This window comes from Chanos chanos, chromosome 9, assembly GCF_902362185.1.
Source record: "Chanos chanos chromosome 9, fChaCha1.1, whole genome shotgun sequence".
Classification (NCBI taxonomy): domain Eukaryota; kingdom Metazoa; phylum Chordata; class Actinopteri; order Gonorynchiformes; family Chanidae; genus Chanos; species Chanos chanos.
The window spans coordinates 41553518-41572351 of NC_044503.1; the positions used below are offsets into that span (position 1 = coordinate 41553518).

Sequence of the window (18834 nt, forward strand, 5' to 3'; positions counted from 1 at the left end):
TTAACTAACGTGGTCGTGATTGGATTAGTTTAGAATGTTCACACCCATTAACTAACGTGGTCGTGATTGGATTAGTTTAGAATGTTCACGCGCTTTAACTAACGTGGTCGTGATTGGATTAGTTTAGAATGTTAACGCGCATTAACTAACGTGGTCGTGATTGGATTAGTTTAGAATGTTCACGCGCTTTAACTAACGTGGTCGTGATTGGATTTGTTTAGAATGTTCACGCCCATTAACTTAATTGGTCGTGATTGGCCAGTGAGCCCAGTGTCGGAACACGCACGGACCCAGAATGACAGGCACACAGACAGGGTCGGTAAAGACATGGACCGGACCGGTAAAACCTTTATGGATGTTTTGGCGGTCCACCGGGATTTGTCCGGTGTCTTGTGAGTTGAGTTGTATGCTCGATGGCCAGCACACCTCTGCGTCTCGTTACGAAAGACACGAAAACGCAGTGTACGAACGTGACAAAGCAGAGAAAACAGCGCTGTGTTTGCGTGGGCTAGGTGTGAATAACCAGAAACACACTGTAAAGACATGACAGAGCAGAGCAAAATAGCGCCATACTCAGCCCACAGGCAGTAAACTTTAAAATTGTAAAAATAACATAAACTCTCTCATCAAAGATAACATAATCCTTAAACATGATCTAAATGTAGCAGAGAACTAACAGTAACCACAGTAGAGAGGGGAAGGTAACTAAGGAGACGGTTTGTTTGGGACGTGAGGAGACGTCACTCAGCAGGTAACAGTGGTGTGATGAACTGTCACTTGTGTCTGTCACACCCACAGTTCACATCTCAGAAAACCTGTGTCTTAGTGGATGAATCCTGGAGTTCCCTGTTTGACTTTAACAGATATGAACATAAGGAGAGAAAAAATAAAAATGATTAGATCAAAGATATCACTGGCAGAAACTGTATTTAACATTACATCCCAGTGTAAATGAATGAATTCAGCTCTCACCAACCGAGAAGAACCAGGGACTTAGTTCTGGTTCCCACAGACAGGGTCATCTTGATCTAAAAGAGACACAAGAGACTTTAAACATATATTTATGTCATTTATTGACTGACTTACTACCCCAGTGTGATATACTGCAGTTGTGTAATTTTTCCTTTCACAAGACCTTGCAGAGTTGCTTAATAGTGTGTGTGGTTGCTATTTCTCAGAAATTAAAGCCGGAGTCAGAGATGTTCACACCAGTTATTTTTTTCCCGTAGCACATAGCACGACGGCTGTTGGGCAGACACTGAACAATGAGCCTCCAAGACTCCTTCTTCTGTGAGAGCTTTTTCATCCTTTCCACAAACTTTGACCCCAAGGACAACTAAAAACCAGCTTGCTCTGGTTATTTTGTAAAACATTAGTCCTCATGGCTGCCAACCTTTGACCTTGTGTTTCCCAAATTCCTTCTTTCACATCAAATTCCTCTTCCTCCAAGGTGAACAAGTCATAACACAGACAACGGAGGATCACTAGAAGCTACATTGTTCAGAGATGTAGGGCTTTGATTACATCTTCAAATCTTCAACACATTTACGTGTTAGAGTCATCTTATTTAAAATCAAAACCCATATGTCATTGTGTTGTCCTGGTGTATCTGGACTCTTAGTCTCTCCACATAAACACTGTCCTACTTACTCACATATGTTTCAGTGTTGTACTGAAACACTAAACTTTCATTCACTGTAGATGCTGAACTAACAGAAAGAACTCAAGTGATCCTCACCCATCCTGGATGTTGTGTTATTGGTGTGACTGGAGTTTAACCTGAGAAGATAAAGATGACAGATATGAATATTTTGATGGTGTTTTGATAAGCTGTAGAGAGTGATGGAGCATGTGTTGACTACAGGTGATGATGTCCTAAGATGACATGGTCTCTGACCTCCTGATGAGGAACACTGTGGCCACCAGAATAACAATGATCTTCAGTGATGATGTCACAGTCCTATAGAGCTCTCCCATCGTCATGGTTACTGTAAAGCACATAAGTAGCATTTGATGGAAAGCTGATGGAAAGGTGCAACTACAGTTAGTCAAAAAACATATGCTGAAGAGATGAAAATCATTTTGTGTGTAAACATTACCCCTCACAGACACCGCAGACAGAGAGACAGAGAGGGAAATAAGAGTAAATTGTTTATATGTCTCTGTGATGTATACATATTGTGATGTGTTTCATTATTCTTAGGGATTTGACCAAACATCCTCCGCAGAGTGCTTCCATATGGTCGAAATCTGATTGGTTCATCACTCATACTGTATTTTCTTTGGTCATGTTTTCCTTTGTAATTTGGTTCAGTGAGAAATATTCAGTGAAGACAGAGAGGACATTTAAAGTCTATAGGACCTGTGGTTCTTCTGAAGATTTGTCATTTCTCCATCTCCAAACACTGACATTGTGTTTACAGTGAAAACGACAGTGGGAGACATGACCCAGAGTGATGAAGATCACACACTGTTCTGGGCCTTCATGGATCTTCAGCTCTGTCTCAGTAGAGTGTGTTTACAGAGCTGTGTGTTTATAAACTCACAGTGAAACTTTACCTTTAACTGTTAAATGATGGTGAACTGTTGTGTTGAGTGAGGTGACACTGTTCCAGGATGTGCAGGTGTAATTCCCACTGTGTGTGGAGTTAATCCTGTCTATGGAATATGAGGCTGTAGTTTCTCCTGTTTCTCTTCCATTCAACATCCAGATGAAGGAGGCAGGAGGTGTGGATTCAGCAGAGCATGTCAGAGTCACCTTTGACCCCACCTCCACCTCATTCTGTCCACTGATGGCTACATTCTCTGGTCCCATGAGGCATCATGGGATGGTGTTAATCTGTTAATTTATTCATCTCTTTTGTCTCTGTTATTCTATTAATTTCCATAGTGTCTGTGTTGGTGAATTATTATCAGTAAAGCGAATGTGTGTGATACTCACAGTTGACAGTCATTGTGTAGGTTGCAGTGTCAGAGCTGACAGGGTTACTGAGTCTACACTGGTATTCTCCACTGTCTGATCTCTTCACTGGACCGATGGACACTGATCTCAGATCAGCAGAGAAGATGATGCTGTTGCTAGAATACAGAGGTTGACCATCCTTCATCCATTCTGTGGTGATGATGGAGCCAGTTCCCTCACAGGTTAAATCAGCAGAACTTTGATCTTCTATTAGGGGTTCTGTTGGACCAGTGATGGAAACTCCAGATATTCTCTCTATAGGAGAAATGATTTAATTATTCAGTGAAAACAGATTCAGGAGTGAAAGAGAAAGTTTGGCTTTGAACACACTGCAGAAAAATGACACTGAGGACCTGAGAATGGATATTTAATAAATGGCATTTATATTCATTATGAATGATCTTCATCAGTAAGGATTAACTATTAAAATGATTTAGTCAAAGTTGAGTTTTTAATCAGATTGGAGAGGAATGAGAAAGTGACCAGACTGTTAGTGTGAAGTGAGAGACCTGCTCAGAGTTTGGTTAAACATAATCTCTCTGTCATGTGAGTGTAGTCAGTGACAGACTGTATGTAATGTCATATAAACATCATGTCTCTGTCATGTGAGTGTAGTCAGTGACAGACTGTATGTAATGTCATATAAACATCATGTCTCTGTCATGTGAGTGTAGTCAGTGACAGACTGTATGTAATGTCATATAACATCCTGTCTCTGTCATGTGAGTGTAGTCAGTGAGAGACTGTATGTAATGTAATCTAAACGTGTTACAGAATATCAACACATACATATCTGTAGGAAGTGTATAGAACCATATTATAGTGGATTATAATGGACTTTACATTTATTAAGTGAATCTGTAGTAGCGCACATCTTTACATGAAACAGCCCTGGGTCCTGTTACTCTAGACCAGTTATTAAATCAATATTACCCCCATTCATTTACATATTAAATGTGAATAAATTAATGTAATATGTAAATGAGGTTGTGACCAGTGTGGTGATGAAGTGATTCTTACCAATCACGACTAGTGTAGTTTTGTCTGTCAGCTCTGGATCAGCAGGAGTTTTGGTTATGGTCACTGTGTACTCTCCACGGTCACTCACAGTCAGACTCAGTAACTCTAATGAACCAGTGTGTGGGTCCAGTCTGACTCTGTTACGGTAAACTGGTTCTTCAGTGACACCATCAGGGTCAGATGTAATAACATGTTTTTCATTAAATGTCCATCTGACAAGTCTAAGTGGTTTATCAGCAGGTCTGATGGTGGTGTTGATCCAAACACTTCCTCCTACTGCTCCATACACAGGTTCAGGAGACAACACCACATCACCACCCAAACACACACCTGAGGAGAGAACAGAGAATTAAATTATAATAATCAGAATGAACTTTGACTTTGGCAGTGTGAGAGAGAGACTGACGGTGTGACTGATTAAAGACAGTTCTCATGGAGTGAAGAGTCAATATTTTGTCCTGAGTTCTGAGAAATACCAGAAAAAAACTGGAAAGTAACAATGTTTAATCAATGGAGATCTATGCTGTAATGTATCTGTGTGTGTGTGTGTATGTTTATGTGTTTGTGTGTGTGTGTGGATCTTTGTTGGAAGTAACGCATTATAAAGTAATGTGCTACTGTAATTACACTACTTGTGGCGGTAACAGTTAATGTAACTAATTACCTTTTCAAATTAAATACAATTACTGAAATTTAAATGGGCTTGTTACTCCCTATTTTTGTCTTGAGTGAAAATATTAATGGACAAATGCAGCCTATTCCCCCAATTTCCTGTTTATGATCTGACGTCACCCGACCTTACGGTGGCGCAATGAATGAGTGAATCGCACAATCATACATTGGCCGACAGTTCGGGCAATGTGAGCTCGCTGTCCTGGAGATATGGACATTATTTTTCCCTCCTCGGGATCAAGCACAAAAATATACTGGTGAGTTGCAGTCTATGTGCAGGTGTCGGAACTTTATCCACATCAAAGAACAGTAATTCTAATCTTCTGAGGCACCTGGTAAAACAACACACTTCTACAAAGCTAATTGCGAAAGACCCCAGTGCTATCGCCGCTGATCAAGGAGGAGCCACTCCATCCAAACAGCCAAGGCTTGATTTGATTGGTCAGTCAAGGCTTGATTTGATTGGTATGTATACATTAATAAGAGAATTGAAGCAAACAGTTGGAAGTAACATAAAAGTCACTTACTTTTACATGCAGTAATTGGTAAAGTAATTCAATTACCTTTGAAAGAAGTAACTAGTAACTGTAATTAACTGCTAATTTTCAGTAACTTGCGCAATCCTGGGGTGGACATATTCATGTAGATGAGTTTAAGATTCATTGTCTATGAAGGCTGGAACTATTAATAAACTTTGTGCTGGGGTTCTGTGCAGTGGAGAAAAACAGACTCAAAACAGGAAGAAAATCTCTCAGAGTGAGAAGTCCTCACTGATGCAGTTTGTGTCTGAGAGCATTAAGACAGGAGGGATTAATATTAGAAGAGCTGTCCAGAATTTTCACAACTACACTGTACAGTGAATAACTATACCATCAGTGCCAGAGTGTAGTGGTGGGAATTCTGGAAGGTTCTTCACTATAACGCTGAACCTGTCTGTCTCTGTTGTGATGTTTGTTACAGGTTCTGGAAGGTTCTTCACTATAACACTGAACCTGTCTGTCTCTGTTGAGATGTTTGTTACGGGTCTGTCTGGTTCTGATTCTTTACACCATCAGCTGTTTGTCTGTCCATGGTTTCAGTTCTAGATACCATTCCTCTGTGTTTCCATAGATACCATTCCACTGTGTACCCATAGATACTATTCCACTGTGTTTCCATAGATACCATTCCACTGTGTTTCCATTGGTACAATTCTATGCTTCCATAGATACAGCTCCATCCTCTACAGTTTTACCCTCAAAACAACAGCAGCAGCAACAACAACAACAACAACAACAACAACAACAAAATCTAAAAGAAAATATTTATTCTAAATAATTAATTGTAAAATAATTAATTTTGTTCTAAATTTTGTGTAGGTTTTGAACATATTTTGTTCTAAATAACTGAAACGTATTTTAATCTATACAATAAAATGCTTTTTAAAATGTTATAAGGAGGTTTTAGAAATGACAGACTCTTTAAAGAGATTAACACAAGTTTGATAATATATAAACACACATAGTATTAGCACACTAAAACAGACGCACATATGCACGCGCGCGTACACACACACACACACACACACACACTCTCAAACAGCAGTAACACACAGAAATAGACTGATCAATTAATCATCACTTGACAATAAAATTTCAATTTTAGCTAAAACAGGTAGCATATGCAATACTTAGTGTCAGGTAAACCAGTGTTAGATTTCTTTTTCTTTTTCTTTCTACAGTTTTTAAAATCGTGTTTTTCTGCTATAAGATTCCAGACTGTATTTCCTGTATTTCCTAATATGGTCAGTTATAAAACATATATTCTGACCAATCAGAATTCTCTCTGACAGTTCCCCCTCATATCTTATTTCAGTTCTCACCATTTCCTAAATCAGTCAAACTGTCAACTGTCACAATCACCAAAATACCATGATACAGGTCTCAGTGATAGATTTTATTTGTCATTATTTCTGTCTGTTTACCCATAATTCCACCAGGACTTTTCATTAAGATCCACATCTGTATGACAAAGGGCATGAGAACAAACCAACAGTGTGGAATGAAACAACATCTTCATGTTGATCATATGTGGAAAGTTCAGGAAGTTTATTTCCCATAAACAGCCATTAGATTACATAGGTTCACAGTATAATGGCACTTTCTCATTGTTTTAGTTTCATTTTTACAACTTCTGAATGTTTTAATGTCTTAAGTTTCTTTCATAAGCTGCTGTAAGACCAGTCTTATCTTTAGTCTGCATTTTCTATTTCAGCCACAAAATACAGACCTGAATGTCCATGAGGTTTAACACAGAGATTCCTCCATCAAGAGACCAGTAAAGGGACTGCGTTAGAGGAGTGAACAACACACACACACACACACACACACACACACACACACACAAAAGGACACAACACAAAACACACACTGCATATTTTACACATTGCAGCAGGCACTAGGATACACTAGTCAAACATCTTTCTAAACTAGAACAGGGACACTAGGGTCCAGTGTCATATATCACATTATATTCCATTAGAACAATTCTAACACAGTAGAGAAATGCTCTATGAACTGGTCTATGGCCTCATATGATGGTTTATTGTCATAAATGAGGAGATATTTTTACCTGTTAACAGGACTATGATCAGGGAGGACACTGCAGTGGGCTCCATTTGGTCTGTTTTCCTCTGTCTGCTCTCTGTGAGGTTTTGACCAAACTCATCAACTCTCACAGACTCAGTGTAAACCACAGGGTAAAACTCACTCATCAACATCAGTGGGTCATTTCCTCTGTGTGTCTGTTAGAAATGTTTGTACTAGTCAAGACACTTTAGGCTATAAAATACACACACTAAAGAAATAAAAGAGCATTAACCATTTGAACATGTCTGTCTGGTTTTGTCATTATGTCTTTATGAAGAGCAGTGTTTGTGTGGGCAAAGTGAAAAACTCTATGAGGCCTGTTAGACACTGTCATTCACACAATAAACACACAGTGACTCACTGTGAGATGAAATTCCCAAACTAAATGTGAATTCTTATTGTCCATTTACTCACCTATAACATTAATCATTGACTTACACTTTGTCATAACTTTAAGTGACAAGAGTAATAATCCATACAGAAAACTGTTTTATATACAGACAAACTGCACTTTACTTTCCTACAGCAGATGGAGTCATGAAGAGATTAAACACAACAGCGCCCCTGTGTGGTCAAAACTCATTAAATCTTCTGTACTCATTCCCACTTCATGAATCTTTCCACTGTCACATGACCCTGAGTTTGGTCTCTTAGAACACACTGACATAGAGTTCACACTCAGTTAAGGGGGAATGTTCTAGAAATAATTTCACTGGTTTTACACAAAGCCAAAAATTTAAAGAGATAAAACATTAAAAATAGTAAAATGACATAAATGAAAAGGGTGAGTACGTTTAACAGGAGCAGTGAGTGTGTGTAATTAAAACAAACAACAAACAAAAGAGAAAACTGATGATATTTCACTTTATCTTCCAGGAGACAGAATTATGAGAGATTTTGCCCCCATCAGGTGACTCTTGGTGTTTCTCATAACTGCAGGAGCAGCAGCTGTGCACTAAACATGATATTTATGAAAATGTGAGAAAACTACTCTAACGCTTAATGGTGTTGAGTTGGGGTTAAAACATTTCTGAACACAGGGACCGTAAAGATAAACTTCACTGGTTTGTGTTAGACCATAAACTGAGATGGAGACCAGGACACTGTGGTCTGAGATACATACTGTGTTGATGTGGTCTCCAGAGGTCTTCACATTCAGACAGAGAATAACAAAGATTTTCTATTGTACAGATTACAGTATTAGGATTTTATACTGTGCAGAGTACAGCATTAAGATTTTCTATTGTATAGATTACAGTATTAGGATCTTCTATTGTACAGATTATAGTATTAGGATTTTATATTGTACAAATTACAGTATTAGGATTTTCTATTGTACAGATTACAGTATTATAATCCTCTGTTGAACAGATTATAGTATCAGGATTTTCTATTTTACACAGTACAGTATTATGATTTTGTATTGTACAGATTATGGTATTAGGATTTTCTATTGTACAAATTACAGTATTAAGACTTTATGTTGCACAGATTACAAAATCAGGGTAAACAGTGCCTCAGCACCACTGTTTAAAAACAACTCAAGAAAAATGTTTTTAAATATATATTTTTATTAAAGCAAAATAAAAGATTTACATCAGTGGCTTAAAAACAAGTCATTCGTACATAAAAAGAAAGAAATACAAAAAGAATTTATAAAATAGCAAATTATGTATAAAAGGCATGTAAATTTGAAACATCAAATACAGGATTTTTAATCAAACTAACGCTGTCTAAAACACAATATAATCAGAGCAGAATATTACAGCACAAACAGACATAAACTAACACTGTCTAAAACACCATATAAACAGAACAGAGTATGACAACACAAAGAAGCATAAGGCAACAAGTTCATAAGGATGACATTTTCCAGCAGTAAAAAAATTTAAAATAATTATAAAAATGGCAATACAAAACAACACTATATTTTTGTGGTAAAACTGAAATAGGAAGTTTAACTACACATGCTTAGCTCAGAACTGTACTTGTTTGAAATGAGTTAACACTTTGTGAACTTTTAGCTGTGCTCCACAAAGAGAGCTCTGCACACACTGGGCTCATGTAACTGACACTCTGGTCTTTGAGGACATGTCGTGATTGGTCACAGACAGTTTGTTTATTCCAGTCATAATGTTTCCATTCACTACAAGTGCAGGACAAACTTGTATGACAACATGAAAGCATAAAACATTAGATGATGATGTGTAGAGATGGACTAAGATTAAAAACAGATGTTGACAGTGTGCGGAAACATGGAGGACAGTCAGAGACAGAGCAGTGATTGGTCAATGACATCAAACCCTCACACCTAGCCCCACAGCATCATGGGAAACACACAAATACAACATTATTCACACAGCAATGAAATATGTTATTATTTATGTTAGTTTGTAATGAACTGCATACGACAGATGAAATGACCTCACTAACTGGCATAGAGTTTATAACAGACAGTCAGATTTCATATTACCCAGCAGTGATGGTTAAAACACTGCAGTGTGTTTCTATAAGACTTTATATTATTCTAGTAACTGAAGACATGTGACAGGTTAACTGATGACAGTGATGCTTAAAACACTGAAGTGTGTTTCTATAAGACTTTATATTATTCTAGTCACTGAAGACATGTGACAGGTTAACTGATGACAGTGATGGTTAAAACACTGCAGTGTGTTTCTATAAGACTTTATATTATTCTAGTAACTGAGGACATGTGACAGGATAACTGATGACAGTCATGGTTAAAACACTGTGTTTATATAATGACCTCACTAACCAGCAGTGAAGCACTGCAGAGACCCAAAAGACTGTGTCAACAATATAGACTAGTAAGTATCTGTTTCTGTGTAAATTTCTGTTTCTTTCACCAATTTAAAATTAATCAAATTAATTAGATTTGTGTGTCTGTTTGTTTATAGAATTCCTTATATTATGGTAGCATGTGACAGGTTAACTGAACAACTGATGGTAAAAACACTCCAGAAAAATGAAAAGCTAAATAAAGAATACAGACATAAATATGTAACTGTTATTTTATTTAGACAGATAAACAGATCAAACCCCTGTGTCGATTATTTAACCCCTATGTCTGTTGATTATTTATGTAATATTTTATGATATTTTAAATACTTAATGCTGATGAAAGCATGTGTGCAGAGCAGGGCAATACTCAGTTCATTTCATTTTAAATAATCACGTTCCTCTTTCTTTCACTTCAAACAATGCTGACAAATATTGTTTCACTATCACTCAGTTGAGGTGGTTCGGGCCTGTTCATTTGGTTCTGTCTAATCTGCACGGCCAGGGCCATTTGCATTTACAGGATTTCTACAGCAGAGATAAACTATAAGACCACCAATCACAACAGTAACAAAAACAGTACTAGCAATAACACCAGGTCGATCACGGCAGTGTCCAGCACAGCTCTTATCTGTGAAAGGGAAAGAGAAAAGTGTCATTTCACTTTATTTATTTATTTTTTTAAGTTCTTTATTGGTCACACACACACTATGTACAGTGAGCAGTGAAATTCAACCTCTACATTTAACCCATCCTGTACACACACAGAGCAGTGAATATCTGTCAGCCATGGGAGTTGAGGGGGGGGAAGCACTGTTCACCCCCCCCCCCCCCCCCCCCCCCACCACATTTTTCCTTTGGATCACAATCATCTCTAACCTGTGTGTGTGACTGTGAATGTGAATCTGCTGATCATGAGGAGTCAGATTCTGCTTTGAGTTCAGATCACATCAGTCCTGAGACATAAACACCTCTGTCTCTCATGTCTCAGATTTAAGACACCTCTGTCTCTCATGACTCAGATTTAAGACACCTCCGTCTCTCATGTCTCAGATTTAAGACACCTCTGTCTCTCATGTCTCAGATTTAAGACACATCTGTCTCTCATGTCTCAGATTTAAGACACCTCTGTCTCTCATGTCTCAGATTTAAGACACCTCTGTCTCTCATGTCTCAGATTTAAGACACCTCTGTCTCTCAACATCAACACAGTTTAGTACACATTCCACACCATTTCATTATCATATTTTGTAGCTGTTCACATTCTATATTGTTTACACTATATTATTATCATATTCGAACTGTTATTTGTATTTGACAGGTCATGTTTCCCATTTCCAGCATTAATTTAAATATAGACAGATTATAGAGAGATTATTTGACTGTCAGGCTTCTGCCTCTACCTCAGTGTGTGTGTGTCTGTGTGTGTGTGTGTGTGTGTGTGTGTGTGTGTGTGTGTGTGTGTGAGTGTATGTGTGTGTGTGTGTTAGAAACAGAGGGTGATGTGTAAGAGTGTTACAGACTAATGCAGATAGAAAAAGTTTCAATAAGTTCATCGCTCACCAAAAACTTCCAGTGTCGTTGTGCCCATCAGTGATGAATCATTCTCAGGTTTGACTATGGTCACTGTGTAAGTTCCACTGTCTCTCACAGTCAGATCCAGTAGCTGTAATGAACCAGTGTGTGTGTCCAGGTTGACTCTGCCACGATAATCAGGCTCTGGAGTGATGTTGGGGCCAGATAATTTAACAATGTGTTTATCATTGACCGTCCATTCAACAGATCTAAGTGGTTTATCAACAGGTCTGATGGTGGTGTTGATCCAAACACTTCCTCCTACTGTTCCATTCACAGGTCCAGGAGACAACACCACATCACTACCCAAACACACACCTGAGGAGAGAGAACACCACATCATTACCCAAACACACACCTGAGGAGACAACACCACATCACCACCCAAACACACACCTGAGGAGAGAACACCACATCATTACCCAAACACACACCTGAGGAGACAACACCACATCATCACCCAAACACACACCTGAGCAGAGAGCACCACATCACCACACACAGTGAGGGCTGTGTGAATTAATCTGCACAATTGTCAACATTCATTCTGCAGGATTACAATATGAAATCTGGTCCCTATCACAATACCCCCACTCACTCATTATCTAAGTCACTTATCCTGATTAGGGTCACGGGGGGTGCTGGAGCCTATCCCAGCGCTCATAGGGCGAAAGGCGGGGAAACACCCTGGACGGGTCGCCAGTCCATCGCAGGGCACACACACAGACAAACACTCTCACACACACATTCATACCTAGGGGGCAATGTAGTGTCTCCAGTTCACCTGACTTGCATGTTTTGGGACTGTGGGAGGAAACTGGGGCTCCCGGAGGGAACCCACGCAGACACGGGGAGAACATGCAAACTCCATACAAGAAGGCCTCGAACCCGATGCCGCCGCTATCACAATACCCCCAAATGATAAATTCATTCTGCAGGATTACAACATGAAATCTGGTCCCTGTCGTGATATTTCCAAATGATAAATGATAGAATACTAAGACTGATGATAAATGACCAGCTGACCCTGACTGACCACATTTCAGCAATCTCCTGGTCCTGAAGACTGACTCTGTTTGACATAAAGAAAATCAGACCCTATCTGTCAGTGCGTTCAGCCCAACTCCGGGTTCAGGCACCGGTCATCTCCAGACTGGACTACTCTGGCAGGTCTACTGTCATGCCACTGTACACCTGGTCTTCAGTCAACCAAAGCAGTCACATGACACACCCCTCTCTACATCTCTCTCCACTGCCCACCTGTATCTGCCCACGTCACCTTTAACTCATTGATGCTGGCTCCCAGATCAACCAGTGGAACGGCTTCTCCATACACTGGGTCCCACATTAAGGCCTGTGTCCCAACCCACCCGCTAATGTCAGTGAAGGAACAGTGATTCCACCGCCCCACAGCAGAAAGTCACGAATACTGGACTCGTGGTATGGGTGGTTCCTCGACGGTGGAACGAGGTGACTGACTCACTCCGCTCTGCCGACTCCCTTACAATCTTTAAAAAGCGCCTGGAGACTCATCTGTTCCACAAAACCCTTAACTCCACAAGCCACTGACTAAATCATCACTCTACACTCAAACCCCAGTTACTACTTATATAATGTGTACCACATGCCACTTCGGCCTACCCTCTGACTTATATAATCAGACTGTATAATCTACCTATGAACACAAAACAACAACACCAATAATAATAATAATAAAAAAAAAGCACAAAATGGGGATTGAATGTTGACTTTGGCAGCAGATGTTAGAAAAAGCAGGTGTTAGAGAAACAGATGTTAGTGAAGCAGGTGTTAGAGAAACAGATGTTAGAAAAACAGGTGTTAGAGAAGCTGACCGTATCAACATTCTCACCACAACGGTTTCACTAGACAGTGGTTCTGCTATGGACAGCAGTTCAGCCACTCAGTGACAGTTGGTAAAACAGGAATTTGAAAAGGAATGTCTTTGACAGCCTGTAGTTTATAGGTCTGCTGTGCTTGAGTTAGATAGAGAACGAATGAGGCTAGACAGAGAGAGAATGGAGAGATAGTTTGAACACAAAAGGCTTAAACTTATGTGCCATACTGGGAATTCATGGTTTACTGGGCCTTGGCCAGTTTCTGGGCTGCCTGTTTGCTTTCTCGCTGTGGTGTTGGATGTGAGTTTTGTCGCAATAGTTATCCCTCCCCACAAGTTACTTGAGTCACTTTTTGGTCTGTTCTCACATTTGGTCAAACAAGAACTGAGTCTTTTAAAATGCTTGTCATGCTGCTTCTTAGCACTCACTACAGCCATATCACTGCAATAAATGTATTAAATAAATACATTTACTATTAAATAAATATTTATTTAATAATCAAGTTGAAACAGTGCTTTTCTTGCTCTAACTGCTGTAGGCAGTTTCCTGTTAAATGTCCTATATGTGTGAAAGCTAATATTAGAATTGTATAGTTTACTTTTCTAAATGCCTGATTGGCCACTGTGCCATGTCTGTGCAACTCACCTGCATTGCTGGCCAAGCAAAGCTTTTGTTACACAGATGTAGAGGTCAAACTTGTTGTTCCGCACTATAAGTCCCATTGGGTACCTTTTTTTTAATCGAAAAAGTGCAACCACCAAAACTATCCCATAGCTCAGTTCCAATTGTTCAGGTTTAGGTTTTGTGTTCAATCTTCTTTTCTTAGGATTGAACACATTTACCAGGTGGAAAAAAAACTAGAGTATGTACACCAAACATTCAACTGAGCTGAGCTGGTATAATTTCCTTGTGAGGGCCTCTGTACTATTGCAGTGTGTTTTCAGCATTCTTGCCCCAGATAAACTGATTATGCTTTTAATATACAGAGGACTATTTTAGATGTAATCCAGACCACTGGAATCATGAGATTCTTCAAAAGGTCTGAGTCAACATTATTCCCCTGCTCTGCCCTTGTCTTGACACTAGATGGCAGGCAGAGGCTAGATCATAACAGAAAGTGCTCGACCGGAATCTTGTGAGGGACCAACCACAGTGACTGTGGTGTTTGACTGGACCATACTATTTAAATGAAGGTGGTTTTAGAATTATAAGACTTTCTCAGCTCAATTCAGGCGTTCATTCGGGGGCCTGGGGGATTTTTATAGCCTAATAAGTCAATCAGGTGTATTTGAAATAAACACTGGGTGGATAGATTTATTGAGGAGACAGTTAAAGAATTCTGTGTGCGAGTTAAAAGCCAAACATGGTGCTACTCTCTGTCAGCGTTAAAGGATTTTCCCTCTGACCACCCATGTAAGATCCAGAGACAGTTTCATCCCAAATGCCATCAAACTGATTAAGAGCAGCTTTTGTCACCTGAACTCCTACTTTTAATGCTCACTCTCTCCTGGCATAGCTTAGCTTAGTTTCTGCCAGCTTAGATACCTCTCATCTTTTCTCTCTCCTCCCTCTCCTCTGCTTTTGTCTTGACCATGTCAGTTTCTGTTACTAACCTGTTCTCTTCTGTTTGTGTGAGTGGTCGATGTCTGTGCCTGCTGCCTGGATGTGGCTCCTGCCCTAGGTTGGCAGACTTTGTCTCCATGCCCTGCTGTCCCTGGCCCTGCTCCTCCCGTGTGGCCCTGCTCCTCCTGCGCCCTCCACAGCCACTAGTCTTGCCACATTCATGCATCTATACAATCAATTTCTTTATTTATTCTGTTAAGTGCTGATACTCCACTAAAGCTCTCCTTTCCCTCCTTCATCTTCTACATGCTTTGTGTCATTTGCTTGAGCATGAGTGTCTTGTTTGAATGCGGCTACTTTCCTCTCAGGTGCACCCCCCCCCCCCCCAACCCCCCACCCCGTCATCTCCCTCTCAGCGTGGTCCTGACAGCTGCTGCGGCTTCGTGGCTTGTCTCCTTCCTGTGCTGCTGTGGCTGTGTCGTCTACTCCGGCTCAGCCCCCTGCTGTTTGTTTTATTCTTTAGTTTGTCTTCTTGTTGTGCTTTCATTTTCAGTATCACTGTGTTGTTCGCAAGTTTCCCCCTGGGTTGGCACCTACTGCAAACCTGGCTGGCCTAGAAGGGGTTTCCTCTCTCTGTGGTCCTTCTCAAGATTCCTCCCATTTTTCCCTAGCATTTGGCTTTTGAGGAGTTTTTTCTTGCCCGCTATGAGGATCAAGTCAGGGGGTGCCACCCTGCTCTGGTTGCTGTAATCCTGTGGGCATGTGAAGCCCTTTGAGACTGTAAACAAATAAACTTAAACTTAAACTTAAACTTGAACTTGAAACACAGGCTTTCAGGTCACTGATGTAATATCATTTAGTACGAATGTATCATTAGTGTACCCTGAGCAACAGATTTGCACATGGTAAATAAAGCTTTGCACAAATACCATTCCTTGTCTCCCTCTTTTAACACCCTTAAAATGCATCCACTATATAATTACAGGAGAGTCTGATGGCCACCAGCTTGGTGACAGAGAGTACCCATGCCAGCCCTCTCTGTTGAGCCCTTACCCTGACCCTGAGCTGGGCCCCCAACAACGTTCCAGTGTGGCCCACTGCAGGACTAGAGTCCGGGTTGAGATGACAGTAGACATGCTCAAAGCCCGGCTCCAGTGTCTGCGTAAACTCAGGGTAACCACAGAGAGGGCCTGTGAGATTGTTGTGGCACGTGTTGTTCTCCATAATATTGCCACAATTAGAAGAGAGCAGCACCCTGCCGCACAAATGAACGACCCTGAGGAAGACAGTCCCATCCACCCTGCAGATGTCCTGGATGGAGGAGCTGTCCGAGAGAATTTGCCAAAATCATTTCACAGATTAAGATACCACCACCCCCAGCAGTCAAATGAAGAAAAATCAGTCACATTTCATTTGGTCTTCTTTATTTCCTACAAATGCAAATGCAACAATTATTATATTTATATTGTTCCAACAATTAACATAATCTACTAAGCAGGATATTAGGTGAGAGGACATTTATGTGTCTTAAATCAGCATTCTGTTGGGTGGTTAAAGCTACTCCAAGTTGAATGACATTTACTTTGTTAAATATGTGAAATATGAGGGTCATTCCATACCAACTCACCAAGGCCCCTCCAGCTCATGTCATGGATTTTCTTAAAAAAATTCAGGTGAAACCTTCTACTGGATTCATGGGATCTTGCAAAATCCTATACTTTTTTAGTTAAGAATTTTTGAAGTTTGGCTCTAGGAGCTAAAGTTTATCATTTTTGCAATTCTTTGTAAGCCGCACCAATTGCTTATTTTCCACTGGGTTGGGTTGAAATTTGTACTTGTACTTGTATTTGTGCCAACAAATTTAAGTTTTGAAATGAGAAAACCAAAACTGGGAAGTGAGCTGTTCCGCGACTACAATTTAGACATAAGAAAACCAAAAGCAGAAAACCTGATGACCTCTGGTGATGACTTCTGTAATGGTAACCAGGTTCTTTAGTGTTGGAGTTAAGTAATAGCACACACACACACACACACACATACAGGATGAGCACATATACTACACATCCCAATGTAAAGAGATGAATTGCGGATCATATGCCAGCAGTGAAGTCGTAAAGCAGTTTCGTGTTCAGCACAGGAAAAAAGGTGAGAAAGTCCTACTCCAAGACAGCAGTAAGGGATTACAGTAGAGATATGAGTAATATGAATGGGCAGACCAAAGGTACAAAACCCTTTGCAAAATATGCATTAGTCAAACATTGTTATTAAGTAGAACAGGGACACTAGGACTTAGTGTCATATATCACATTATGTTTTATTAAAAAAATTCTAACAGAAATGAAAAGAAATGGTGTATGAACTGGTCTATGGCCTCATATGATGGTTTATTGTTATAAATGAGGAGATGTTTTTACCTGTTAGCAGGACTATGATCACGGAGGACACTGCAGTCAGTTCCATTTGGGCTGTTCTCCTCTGTCTGCTCTCTGTGAGGTTTTGAACAAAGTGATCAACACTCACACACACCACAGGGTAAAACTCTGTCTGACATGGTTTGGCCTGTTGTCTGGCCTCAGGTTCCTGTGTGGTTCTGATCAAACCAGTGAGCACTGACACGTTCCCTTTAACCACACGGTAAAACCAGTAACAAAGACAGCGGCACATCGACGCCTGGAATATGACGCCCCCCCCCAAGCATTCATGCTTATGTACAGTTGCGCTCATGCCTGGCAGAATTTGTGTAATATTGCCCATTGTTTTGGAAAATATGACTGATCATGCAGAGAACTTTTCTGTTATTTAGGGATAGTGGTCAGGTGAAGCCATTTATTATCACACAATTGTGTGTGCCATTTTTAATTCATAATGAAAACTGAAATCACCAAATTTGGCCCTGATCAAAAGTTTACGTGTCCTACATGCCTGATAACATACACACAAGTTGACACACACAGGGTTAAATGGCTATTAAGGGCACGTTTCCACACCTGTAACTTGTCTGACTGTAATTAGTGCCTATGCATAAATAGTCAGTGAGTTTCTTAGCTCTTGAGAGACCCTGCACATTTCATCCAGAGCTGCACTGACTTTGCTGGACACTGAGCCATAGGGAAAGTAGAAGAACTGTCAAAGGACTTGCTAGAAAAGGTAGTTGAACTTTATAAATCAGGAAAAGGATATAAAAAGATATCAAAAGATTTGAAAATGACAATCAGCAGTGTTCAAACTCCGATCAAGAAGTAGAACACCATGTTGACAAACAAAAATTTCAGCCACAACTACCAGGAAAATTGGTCAGGATGCAAAGAAAGACCCACAAGCAAAGTCAGCTGAAATACAGGCTTCTCTGCTAAAAAGTGGTCTGGCCGTTTCCAGATGCATAATAAGGAAAAAAAACGGGATGCATGGTCGAGCTGCCAGAAAAAGGCCGTTACCACGCCAACGCCACAAAACAGCCCATTTACAATATGCCAAACAGCACCTAGACAAGCCTCAAAACTTCTGGAACAAAGTCATTTGGAGTGATGAGACCACCATTGAACTTTATGGGAACAACCATAAACACTATTTTTGTAGAAGAGTCAAAGAGGCCTATGACAAAGTATACCATCCCTACTGTGAATCATGGCATGGAGGTGGATCTCTGATGTTTTAGGGGTGTGAGAGCTACAGAGGCACAGAAATTTAGTCAGTTGATGGTAAGATGAATGCAGCATGTAATCAGAAAATACTGGAAGACACTTTGCATTCGTCAGCC

At 40.1% G+C, this 18834-nt stretch overlaps 1 protein-coding gene across 1 annotated transcript; it reads right to left on the reverse strand.

Moving 5' to 3' along the window:
* Positions 1 to 968: 968 nt before the first annotated feature.
* LOC115821818 (carcinoembryonic antigen-related cell adhesion molecule 1-like) lies at positions 969 to 13006 on the reverse strand. Its single transcript, XM_030785604.1, is given in 5 exon segments — positions 969 to 1028; positions 2585 to 2839; positions 2949 to 3217; positions 3983 to 4138; positions 12919 to 13006. Coding segments are annotated over 5 exon segments (828 nt in total).
* Between the last annotated feature and the right edge of the window lie 5828 nt (positions 13007 to 18834).